At 36.2% G+C, this 12,227-nt stretch overlaps 1 protein-coding gene across 2 annotated transcripts in view; it reads right to left on the minus strand.

Annotated features, from left to right (window-relative positions):
- The window catches only part of plcb3 (phospholipase C, beta 3 (phosphatidylinositol-specific)), a 68,784-nt gene that overhangs the window by 24,144 nt on the left and 32,413 nt on the right, over positions 1 to 12,227 (minus strand). For both annotated transcript variants that reach the window (XM_048185977.1, XM_048185976.1), the window contains exons 3-9: positions 4,038 to 4,106; positions 3,786 to 3,926; positions 3,444 to 3,523; positions 1,901 to 1,954; positions 1,692 to 1,764; positions 640 to 743; positions 58 to 224 (exon numbers count right to left, since the gene is read on the minus strand). In XM_048185977.1, the coding sequence (XP_048041934.1) occupies positions 58 to 224; positions 640 to 743; positions 1,692 to 1,764; positions 1,901 to 1,954; positions 3,444 to 3,523; positions 3,786 to 3,926; positions 4,038 to 4,106 (688 nt within the window). The remainder of the gene's footprint in view (positions 1 to 57; positions 225 to 639; positions 744 to 1,691; positions 1,765 to 1,900; positions 1,955 to 3,443; positions 3,524 to 3,785; positions 3,927 to 4,037; positions 4,107 to 12,227) is intronic.

Below are 12,227 nucleotides of genomic sequence, written 5' to 3' on the forward strand. Positions count from 1 at the left end.
TCGTCACCATGTCTAAAAGTGTGTGTGTGTGTGTGTGATAGAGAGTGTGTTTTGTACCTCTTTCCAGCTGGCTGGCGTTGGTTTCATATCTCTCCATGAGCTGGCGGACCTGATCTCGCTTGAGGGGTGGGTAAAGAACCTCATTTAGTCGAGAATCTCTCTGTCTGCGATTTATAAAGTCCATCAACTGGTCCAGAGACAGGAAGGGTTTCCCTTTAGAGCCACTACACACACACACACACACACACACACAGAGTAAAAAAATTACACATTGTGCAAAGGATCTTTACATAGTTGTTAAGACAAAGTGCACCCAAAAAGTATTTGGACAGACTTAATAATTATAAATATCAGTGTTTTAGAAACAAACTTTGACTTCTTTCATCTGTTTTACATGGACATGTTCTACTGTTGTTACTTTTTAAAAATATTTTATTTTGAATAGCATTTCTATGTTTTCGTGAAAAAAGTTTGGCTTGAAAAGTGTACTTATGCCATCTTTTTTTAAAATAAATGCCAATTGGTTTATATATTATGTAATGGAATGGCATTCATTCATTTTTAAATATGGCCGAGTGTCCAAATACATTTTTGGGGCCACTGTATCTGTGTCACTGTTGTTGGACTCTGCTCACTCACAGCTCCACAAAGATACGCTCCACCTCTGGTCTGGGACTTAGTTTGTTGAGAAAGTTCTGGAACATTTCCCAGGAGAAGTCATCTGGCTTAATACCATGATCCGCCTGAGGGAAAAATACATTAATAAATAAACACATAATACATAATTACATACATAAATGCACAAACAAACAAGACAGCGCAGATCAGTTTGGTTAGATATGTAATCTGATCCGTTTCAATCGCTTGGTCGTGCAAGGAAACATTTGTTCTGCACTTTGTAGTGAGTTGTGCTACGTTTTTGGGGTTGTTCGTATTGGTACAGCAAATGACTAGAATTTTTTTTTTTTTTTTTTTAAAAAGGCCCCCTTGTGTAGAGTAAGGCACCTTTAAAGGGATAGTTCACCCGAAAATAACAATTTTGTCATAATTTACTCACCCTCATGTTGTTCCAAAGCTTAATAAGTTTAAAGATAAAGAAAAGATATGTTAAAGAAGGTTGGTAATCAAACAGTTGACAGCATCCATTGACTATGGAAGTCAATGGCTAGTCAACTGTTTGATTTCCAACATTCTTTAAAATATCTTCTTGTGTGTTCAACAGAAGAACGAAACTCATAGAGGTTTGGAACAACATGAGGGTGAGTAATTCGCAACAAAATTTTTGTTTGGGATCAATTCCTTAAGTCTCAATTCATTCTGAAATGTAACCAGTAGAGGGCAGTGTAAGACAGTGAGCAGATTGACATGTGGACATGTGCTGATCTAAGACCAGCTCCTCTGTGTCCAAATTGAACCATAAAAGGATTGATCACAGATCACCATGAAGGAAAACAAATGATGTGGAACATATGACAACAGAGGGAGATACTACAAGAGATTAGGCTAAAGAGATGATCAAATCTTCTAAGCAAGTGTGGGTTATTTGAAAAACATGCCTTTATATAGAAAGAACAAAACAGAGAGAGCGAGAGAGAGAGAGAGATGGACACAAACCCTTCTTATGAAAGCTCAACAGACAAAACTGAAAGGTTTAATGTGAAATAACTGGTGATTGGTGCATGACTGATTACCCTGTTATTGACCAGTCCACAGTGCTCCAACGCCGTCTCTACACGTTTCTTATCCGAGAACATTTTCAGGATGCTGAGAGAAGTGAAAGAGAAAGAAAAAGAGAAGAAGTGAAAGGAGTGATGAAAGGAGAAGTGGCATATTAGCAACGAAAGCCCTGAAGAACTGGAAACATAACCGTGTTTGATTTAGACAGCTTGTGTTTACTCACTTCTTCACTGGGATTTTCCCATCCTGATTTACCTGCAGCTTCAGCTTTGTGTAACTATGAAAAATGACACAAAAAAGGCAGACAGTGAGATACAGATGATTGCATCAGATTGGTTTTGTTATCTTTACACTGATTATTTGCACTTATTATGCTTTGTCAATAACACTATCAACAACAAATAATAATAATAATAAACCGGCATTGCCTCCGACTGAGGTAAAGGCTAGGAAAATAAGGGCTGGGGTATTTTATTTTGGAGGTTACAAAGCTGAACCCAAGTCATGTTGAACCCAAGACCCAGTGAATGGAAAGATCATACAAAACATGTATGATCTTTCTTTCTTTCATGATTGGGGATTGGAGCTTTAAATTAAATGTTTGGGTGAACTAACCATATACAACCATACATAACCATCAATTACAAAAACAACCCTGAGGCAAACCCAAAGTTATAATGTGAAAAACTGGCTTGAACTTTTGTCAGCTCCAGTCGAGATGTTTTATGTCTCAATGTGACTTGATAAAACAAATGCGAGAAATAAGAAGTCACATAAGTCACAATTGTGATAAGTCGCAATTGTGAGAAATAAAAGTCACAATTCTGATAAATAAACCTGCAACAGTGAGACAAAGTCACGCTTTTAGACACAAGGTTGCAGTTTAGAGATATAAAGCCACAATAGTAAGATATAAAGTTGCAGAGAAAGGAAGTAGTATATGCAAGATATGAAGTAACAGAGTCACAAATAGGAGTAATAAAGTTTTTTGAGATATAAAGACACATTTAAAGATTTAGTCGCAATTGTGAGATGTCACATTTTTGATGACAATTAGGAGATTTAAGCATAAGCAACTGGGAAATATAAAGTTCAGTGAAGTCAGCTGAGACTTTTTGTAATATCACTAGTCTTCACAAAAAATTTTCAGACACACACACACACACACACACACACACACGTTGGGTTTCCATGTTTTTATGGGAACTTTCCATAGACATAATGATTCTTATACTGTATAAACTGTATATTCTATCCTCTAACCTCTAATCTAGCCCTAAACCTACCCATCACAGAAAACATTATACTTCCCAAACTGTCACGGTACGGACATCACTGTTCCGAGTATACAGTCACATGACAAAACAGTCGGTCACAGGTGATGCACACTCCAATCCAGAAGGGGGCGCGCAGTAATGCAATGCTGTTTGCTAACCGCCACAACAGGAAAAAGCGCAGAAGAAGAAGAACAGACGATCTTCGCATAAATATGTTTGTGTATTCTCTCAACCAGTGTTTCAACCGTGGAAAGACATCAATAAAACAGCTTGAGAATTATTTCTCACGTAGCACATGTACTTCCTTATATAGTTTACAGCATCAGCTGAGATAGATTTTTTTATCCTTAAGAAAATGGTAATTATAATTGAATTTATTTAAAGGGAGAGAAACATGTTTAATAAAAAGAAAAAAAAGAAGCAATCTCCCCCCTCTTCTATATTATATATATACACACACACACAGACACAGACAAACAGAGTACTCACGCTTTGAATAAGAAGGTGTTGCGGGAAGCATTCTGGGACAGTATGTTTGTGGCAAGTTTAAACAGTTCGTCAGTCCACACCTGGAAACCCAATCATAACAGAAAACAAACGTGTATAAATGAACTCATGCATTTATTATGTAAATATGATAATCCTATAAATAAATCAATGTGTGTGCCATGGTTTTGAAGAGAGAGGAAAAAAATAAAAGGAGAGTCATCTGATATAATTCATTCAGAGCGCACACTTGCAAAGGTAGAAAGTGAAAAAGCAAGACAGAGGGAGAGGGAGCGATAGCATGGACATGGTATCTAGGTGACAGGGACCGGTCGTCGTGGTTACTTTGCAATAGCCATCCTGCACAGCTTGGAAGTTGAGGAAGGAGATGTTGACCAGGTCGTTGCCGTAGACAACAGTTAGCAGCTTTGAGTCTGAATTCCCTTCTCCTTTGCCCAAACCCAACATATCACGTATACGTTGGTCCTACAAACACAGGCAAAGTTTATCACCCACGCACACTCCTGACATATGAATCCTTTTCAAACATAACCTTTATACTGACTTTTTCCAACACCGGCACAATTAAAAACATACCTTTGGCATCTTGGCAAATCTCCCTGTCCTGGTGTCCCTGATTTGACTGATGTCCAGGATTTCCACTTCCTGTAGTGAAAAAGAGATGATGTGTTACAAATATACAACCAAATAATACATGTTCTTGTTTATTCTTGGTTCTCAAACAGGAGGCCTGGATCCACTAGGGGGCCTCAGCACACTTCCAAGGGGGCCTCAAAATGACTTAAAATTATTTAAAATAAGACAAAACAAGACAATGGGTTTAGTAGTCAAAACAACTAAAAATCAAGATAGTTCTTAATTTAATTCACCCCCTCAACAATAACAGTTTTTTTTTTCTTTAAAGATTCAGGATTCCCACAGACTTGATTTATTAAAGCTATAAAAAAAAAAAATAAATAAAAAATAAAAATAATAAATGATAAAATAAAAATATAATGAAAAAAATTAAATAATAATGAAAAAAATAAAAACTAATGAAAACAATAATAAATGATAATAAATAAATAAATTAATGATGATAAATACATGATAAATAAAAATAAATGATAAAAAATAAAAATGAATGATGATAAATGATAAATAAATGAATAAATAAAAGAATGAATGAATGAATGAATACATACAAAGTTATAACAAGCTTTAGGTACAAATTGTCGTTTTTTTAATCCTTATCCGTGGGAGCAGTGCTTGCTTGTGCAAAACTCGCCACCATGTTTCTAGGGTGTTGTGACTGGTTGCTAAGTTGCTACAGTTGCTAAGGTGTTCAATGTAGTTTTTAGAAGGCTATATGGTTGTGTCTACACTGGACGTGAGCGGAGCAATGTGACGTGACAAAAGACAATAGAACACCATATAATTAGCGATGCTGTCTACACTAGATGTGGCGTGGCGACACGACACATCCCTGAGAGTAAACTGAGGCCACGTTCTACGTTCTAAGCGGTTGCACTATTTCTGATATGAAGAACAATGATTTGCAACAGCCGCATCCAGTGTAGACCGCCTCAAGCTGTTGCACCACGACAACTGAGATCAGCGATTTCAATGAGATCATTTAAAGGTGCCCTAGAATCAAAAATTGAATTTATCTCGGCATAGTTGAATAACAAGAGTTCAGTACATGGAAAAGACATACATTGAGTTTCAAACCCCATTGTTTCCTCCTTCTTATATAAATCTCATTTGTTTAAAAGACTTCCGGAAAACACACGGATCTCAACATAACACCGACTGTTACGAAACAGTCGGGATCATTATTATGTACGCCCCCAATATTTGCATATATGCCAGCCCATGTTCAAGCATTAGACAAGGAAAGGCAGTATTAACGTCTGGATCTGTGCACAGACAAGGTAAGTAAGCAAGAACAATGGCAGATGGAGCAATAATAACTGACATGATCCATGATAACATGATATTTTTAGTGATATTTGTAAATTGTCTATCTAAATGTTTCGTTAGCATGTTGCTAATGTACTGTTAAATGAGGTTAAAGTTACCATCGCTTCTTACTGTATTCACGGAGACAAGAGAGCCGTCGCTATTTTCATTTTTAAACACTTGCAGTCTGTATAATGCTTAAACACAACTTCCTTCTTTATAAATCTCTCCAACAGTGTAGCATTAGCCGTTAGCCACGGAGCACCATCAAACTCATTCAGAATCAAATGTAAACATCAAAATAAATACTTTACTCACATGATTCGATGTATGCATGATGAACATCTTGTAAAGATCCATTTGAGGGTTATTTTAGCTGTGTGAACTTTGTAAATGCACTGTAATATAGTCGAGAGCTTGTGTGGCAGGGAGCACGCGATTTAAAGGGGCGGCGTGCTGAAAAAATCAGTGTATAGTTAATTATGCCCCAAAATAGGCAGTTAAAATTAAAATTAAAATTAATTTTAAAAAATCTATGGGGTATTTTGAGCTGAAACTTAACAGACACATTCAGAAGACACCTTAGACTTATATTACATCTTGTGAAAAAGCATTCTTGGGCACCTTTAACACTTTATCTGTCCTGGGAAAAATATTGATGACTCATCCTGCACTGATTTCTGTCCAGTCAGATTATCTCTAGAATAAGAATGCCCTGCCCCCCCCAAAACACCTGTCACCGACTAGGAAGTAGCAAATCATGGCTCAGAGCTGCGATTTCTTTACAGCTTAAAAAAGGAAGGGCAGTTAATATGTCCAGTCTGTTTCAGGAAAATATGTCAGCACAGTAAAAAGAAAACGGCGCTCTTCAAGTAATTTCATCAGATCTTTAAGAGCAATCTGGAATGAAATAACACTGAACAGAGGTCCAGAGAATCCCTGACACACCACATACACAAGCACTGACAAAGTAAAGGATACTGTCACTGAAGCGGAGAAGAAGTCATAAGTTTAGAGTGAACTTTAAATTCATGACAGATTCACTCAACACTTCAGGATTCACATCTCAGATAAATATCTCTCACTTCTTCTGCTTCAAATGTTTGTGGGCTCGTAAAGAAAATAGCTGAGTAAATGAGCATGGCCAGTGGTTGGAGGACTGTGCTTGTAAACTTCAACAATAAACAAAGCAGATCTGGACTGTAAATACTTGCTCTAGCAGAGGAGTCCCTCCCTTTCTCTCTCGTTCTTTATCATCTTTCTCTTTCCTGTACTCTTGTCCCCCTCCCACCATGGAGTGCAACAGTGCGGATGAAGTTGCTGAGTTGAACGTTCCCCAGAGTGTGTGCGAGTGTCATGGGTTACTGGTCGAAGTCTGCTAAAGACTGGTTCCAGTCCAAACAGGTCCAGCAGGATAGACCCATACACAAACAAACAAAAACACACGCACACACACACACTTAAGTGAGGACATTCCATAGACGTAATGGTTTTTATACTGTACAAACTGTACATTTTATCCCCCTACACTACCTCTACCCCTAAACCTACCCATCACAGAAAACATTCTGCATTTTTACTTTTTTAATAAAACAAGTATGTTTTTAAAGCTATTTTCATGAGGACTCATGAAATTTCCTCATATTTCATGTTTATGTCATAATACCAGTATAATACCCATGTCATTATACAAGTTTGTGTCCTCATAAATCTCTCTCTCTCTCACACACACACACACACACACACACACACGTATCTTTTCCCTGCAGCTATTGACTCATCATGTAATACTGGCTCTAACTGGGACAATTTATTTATATTTTTATGATTCATTTTCAGATACTGGGACTTTTTATTTCACAAATTTCTGAGCCAGTGATGTCACTCCGTCCATACAGTACATGTACAACAGAATGTTTTTAAAGTATTTATTTAGAATTTTAAAAAAAATTATATATATATATAATATATATAAATATAATAAATAAACAAATATATATATATATATATATATATATATATATATATATATATATATATATATATATATATATATATATATATATAAATATATATAAAATATATATTATATATAAAATAAATAAATAAATAAACAAATATATAATATATAATATATATATATATATATATATATATATATATATAAAAATATAATAAAATAAACAAATATCTACATCTGTGATGTAGGCTTGATGTAGCCCTGCTTCCCCCCCTTCTATGGGTGTGACTATAAATATAAACAAGTAAAATGAGATTTCCACCTCAGAGGTCCTGCATACCAAAATAAAAACCGAAAGCTCACATTTATTAAACACTATGACATAAACAATGAATTAAAAAAAACAATCCATATCCCTAAAGACAGACACGCACAAAGCTATGTTTATCACAGTGCAGCTGTAAAGTAACGTAACCTCAATGGTAACAGGTTGCATCCGACTAACTGATACAGGCTCAGACTTGTGAAATATCTTCCTGGAAATTGAGCAAGCATGTGAGCACAAGCGCGTATGCAAGTGTGCGGCTGTTCCTAACATATACATTCCCCTCATTCCTGGCGAGCAAAGACTGTTGACCTAAAGTTTAATATTTAGCCCACAATGTCACTGTAGTATTATTATGTCATTTATAAAGTGCAGTGAGAGAAACACAATACGTTCACCAAATACACTTATAGACACAAACATTCTTGTACTTGTGGCAGTGACTTCACTCCAGATCAAACATCCGTTCGTTCTTTCTATTTATTAACCCAGTATCCTCACGGACACAGAGAAAATCACCTGCTCTGTTCTGGATTACAGCGTTTACCTTACACAGCTGACTTTGGCCTTGACTTGTTAACTTGCATCAGCATGACAACAGCTGACAGAGTGTCAATTTATATAAACCAGAAAAACACATGAATGGCCATCATGTTTACTAGTTATTTGTCTATGTATGTAGGCCTACAGATGGTTGTCAAAGATCATTGCACAGTTCACTGAAATACTCCATTCCAACTGGTCAAGCACGGCATTCAAATATTCAAATATATGAAATATTTTTGAATAACGGCTGTTGCCCAGGGTAACACTGTATAACTGACAGGTCATATAGGAAACAAGCATTTCATGGTCTCTACAAGAAAAACAATAAGTTAATTTCAACTCAAAACAATATTTCCTGCCACCATATTTAACTAGCATTCAGATCCTGTCATCCTGATAACCCTCTTGTTTACTGTAATAAAGCCTATCTGACTGTACATTAGCACTTACTTGAAGTCCCCCTGTAGTCAATAATTTTATCTCTTAAAAATCATCTTTGATTACCAAAATGACATATTTAAACATTTTTTTCCTTAAAAAAATAAAGTCTTCATGCCTTAAAATAGCTTTGATGCAACTCTTCACCTTTGCCTCATTTAGTATATGCAAATTAGCCCCGCTCGATCCACTCGTTATCGATCCACTCGTTGATGATCACACATTGACATGATTGGTTACAAGGTAGTTTGTGATGTCAGAAACACCAGCGATTTCAAACTGCATTTTTGAGACTGTCTTTGGTTCACTGCAGTTTTAAAGAGAAAATACTCAGCAATGATGTTAACTTATAATTGCACATGTTTTGTATTAAAGCACATTAAAACACCACATAGACATATAAACAACATGAAAAACTTGATTTTCACCATATGGGGATTTAAATATCTTGTTTAATACTGATTTTTATTTTATAATAAATAAAAATTATATATACACATATCTTTTTAATTTAATTTAATTATTCCACCTATGGAGAGAGAGAGAGAGAGAGAGAGAGAGAGAGAGAGAGAGAGTGTCTGTGTGTGCTTGTTTTTGTGATTTATGAGGACACAAATTTGTACAAGGACATGGGTATGACACTGGTATTACGACGCAAACATGAAATATGAGTACATTTCATGAGTCCTCATATTTAAAATAGCTTGAAAAACATACTAAACAATGTTTTACTAAAAATGCACAATGTTTTCTGTGATGGGTAGGTTTAGGGGTAGTGGTAGTGTGACAGAACGTACAGTTTGTACAGTATAAAAACCATTACGCCTATGGAATGTCCTCACTTTGATAGCAAAACAAACCTGTGTGTGTGTGTGTGTGAGAGAGAGAGAACAAGCGGGAATCTCCAGGGTACAGTCATTCATGCTATTATTACAATACAACACAATAGTGAGCCACCACACCCTGACCCCAATTTACTGTATTTACTTTTTTTCCATGTTAAAAGGTGATTTATATGAGGAGATGAGTGAGTGCAGAGGTCATATGCATGAAAGACGTGATGTCCCCTGTACTACCTCTCCCATAATTTCTTCCACAAAGCCCCAGGGGCTGTTCACTGCCCTGCACCCTTGAGTGATGGCCTTCTTGTTGCCTCTTGTGGGATGTTAACTATGGGCAACAATTAATCTCCCAAAACAGAAAGTGCTCAACATGAAATACAGCTTCCCCTTCTGATTAATGAACACAAACTTGTGAGCACAAGAGAGGACACACACACACACACACACACACACACACACACACACACACACACAGATGATATTGGTGAAAGGGAAACTACCATGTGTCTGTGAACATATCATGCTGTAACTTCCTTGTGTAGCCCTGGCAACAGTGACTTCCTGTCGTGTCTGGCACTGGGGCGGGCACACGGGTGTTGAGAGTGAGCAAGTGTGTGTGTGACAGCTGTAATGAAGGTAAAATCCCATGGCTTTGAGTGGCATTGTCGAAACATAACACCCATGAGAACAACACACCTTACCATACAGAGTCAGGTTTGTTTTTTCCCTTGTCCCATTCTCCTGTTTCACTCAAGGTTACTGACATTTGTACTGATCCCTGATGACTTGAGATTTAAAAAGAAACAATGAGAGAGAGAAACAGACAGAAACTATATCTGAAATTACTCCCATTCACTGTTCCCTACATTAGTCCGTTGGTCATGGAGCACCGCAAACAAACGGCAGCCTCCTTTTACAGTTCCTATTGAATCAAAACTGCCTTAATTACCGCAATTAAGAGACGGCAGCCTGTGACATTCTAACCGGAGCTGTTCAGTCAGACTCAAAATTATGTGTATCCATGTCAACAGTGTCAACAACGAAATGAATCTGCAGCAGTCAGTTACAAGCTTTCTAAATTGTTTATGTTCAGTATTATTATAATGTTATGTGCTTTGAGACATGAGGTAGTTTAACGCTGTCTCTTGTGACACTTTGCCGAGAGCAGCTGTGTGTGTGCGTCTTCATGTGTTCTGGAGGAGACGTGACTTTGGACGGCAATTTACAGGGAGGGGGCGATTGTATGCTTTTAATGCTTTAACGTTAGCATTTCCCAGATAATCAATTAAAAAAAGAACACCTCTGGGATTCAGCTGTGTACACCATATACTGCTGAGACATGACCCTCACAGTGCATTATGGGTATTCTTTAGCCATTCATTGTGCACTATTTGATAGTATGGGGGTCATTTCAGACTGCGCAATGTATATGCATCTCCTTCTATACAATTTTTTTCTTCTAGAAAAGAAAACCTATAACATTACTAAAGTGTTAGTTCACCCAAAAATAAAAATACTGTCATTAACTCCTCACCCTGATGTCATTCCAAACCCTTAAGACTTTCGTTTATCTTCAGAACACAAATGAAGATCTTTTTGAAGAAATCTGAGAGATTTCTTTCCCTCCACTGACAGCCTACGCAACAACCATTTTCAAGGTCCAGAAAGGTAGAAAGGACATTATTAAAGTAATCCATGTGTCTCCAGTGGTTTAACCTCAATTTTATGTGACGCAAGTGATTTGCTTGTGCAAAAAAACATGATTTACAACTTTATTTACAAAATATGAATCTCCATAGCACGTTAGTTCAACGGAGGGACAGAAATCACTGAAGTATCATGAAAAATATGGTTGAACTTTTAAGATGTAATTATTTCAGTGTAATTACACAAATAAGTACTGAGTAACAATTAAAAATATGTACTTACTATAGGGTTGGGTTAGTTGCTTGTAGTTATGCATGATTTACTCTTTTTGCTATAGTATGTAACATGTAAATCATAAACACAGTAAAATAAAGTGTTACCAAAAATATCTTCATTTGTGTTTTGAAGATGAATAAAAGTATTATATGTTTGGAACGACATGAGGGTGAGTAAATGATTTGGGTGTACCAACTCTTTGATTATCAAGAAATGTGAATACAGAAATATAATTTGATAGTAAATCTAAATAAAGCAACAAAACAGCACATGCAATTTCTGCACAGACTTAACACAAACATAAATATGTGCTGAATCACAGGTAAATCAGTGAACCTGAAAGAAAATTTCTTGGTAACAAAAGACAAAGAAGAGAGCGAGACAGATTAGAGGTAAAGTGGAATGAAGTATTTATTATTTCCTGGTTTATTCTTTAACTTCATTTTTCTCACACTGAAATAATACCAAAGATCAAATAATAAATTTCATATTAGACCATGAAAGCTTGAAACACAAATCATTTTCATTTATGTGATAGAAAAAATCATTAACGTCCATAATGCAAAATAGTACAGTATACACAAACAAAGCTTTAGTTGTGTTATGATTGGTTGCTGTACAGCATGCCTGTGTTAAGTCTAAATTATGAGTAAATATTTATTATTAATAATTATATGTATTTATTTTTTTTAACCACTCAATCAAAGAGCAGTGCTCACTTCAAATTTTCTACATACTCATAATGCCACATTAAAGCAAATTCCAAAAGAGCTGGCTGAAGAACTAAACCA

The sequence above is a fragment of the Megalobrama amblycephala genome, linkage group LG3 (assembly GCF_018812025.1).
Source record: "Megalobrama amblycephala isolate DHTTF-2021 linkage group LG3, ASM1881202v1, whole genome shotgun sequence".
In the NCBI taxonomy this organism is placed as follows: domain Eukaryota; kingdom Metazoa; phylum Chordata; class Actinopteri; order Cypriniformes; family Xenocyprididae; genus Megalobrama; species Megalobrama amblycephala.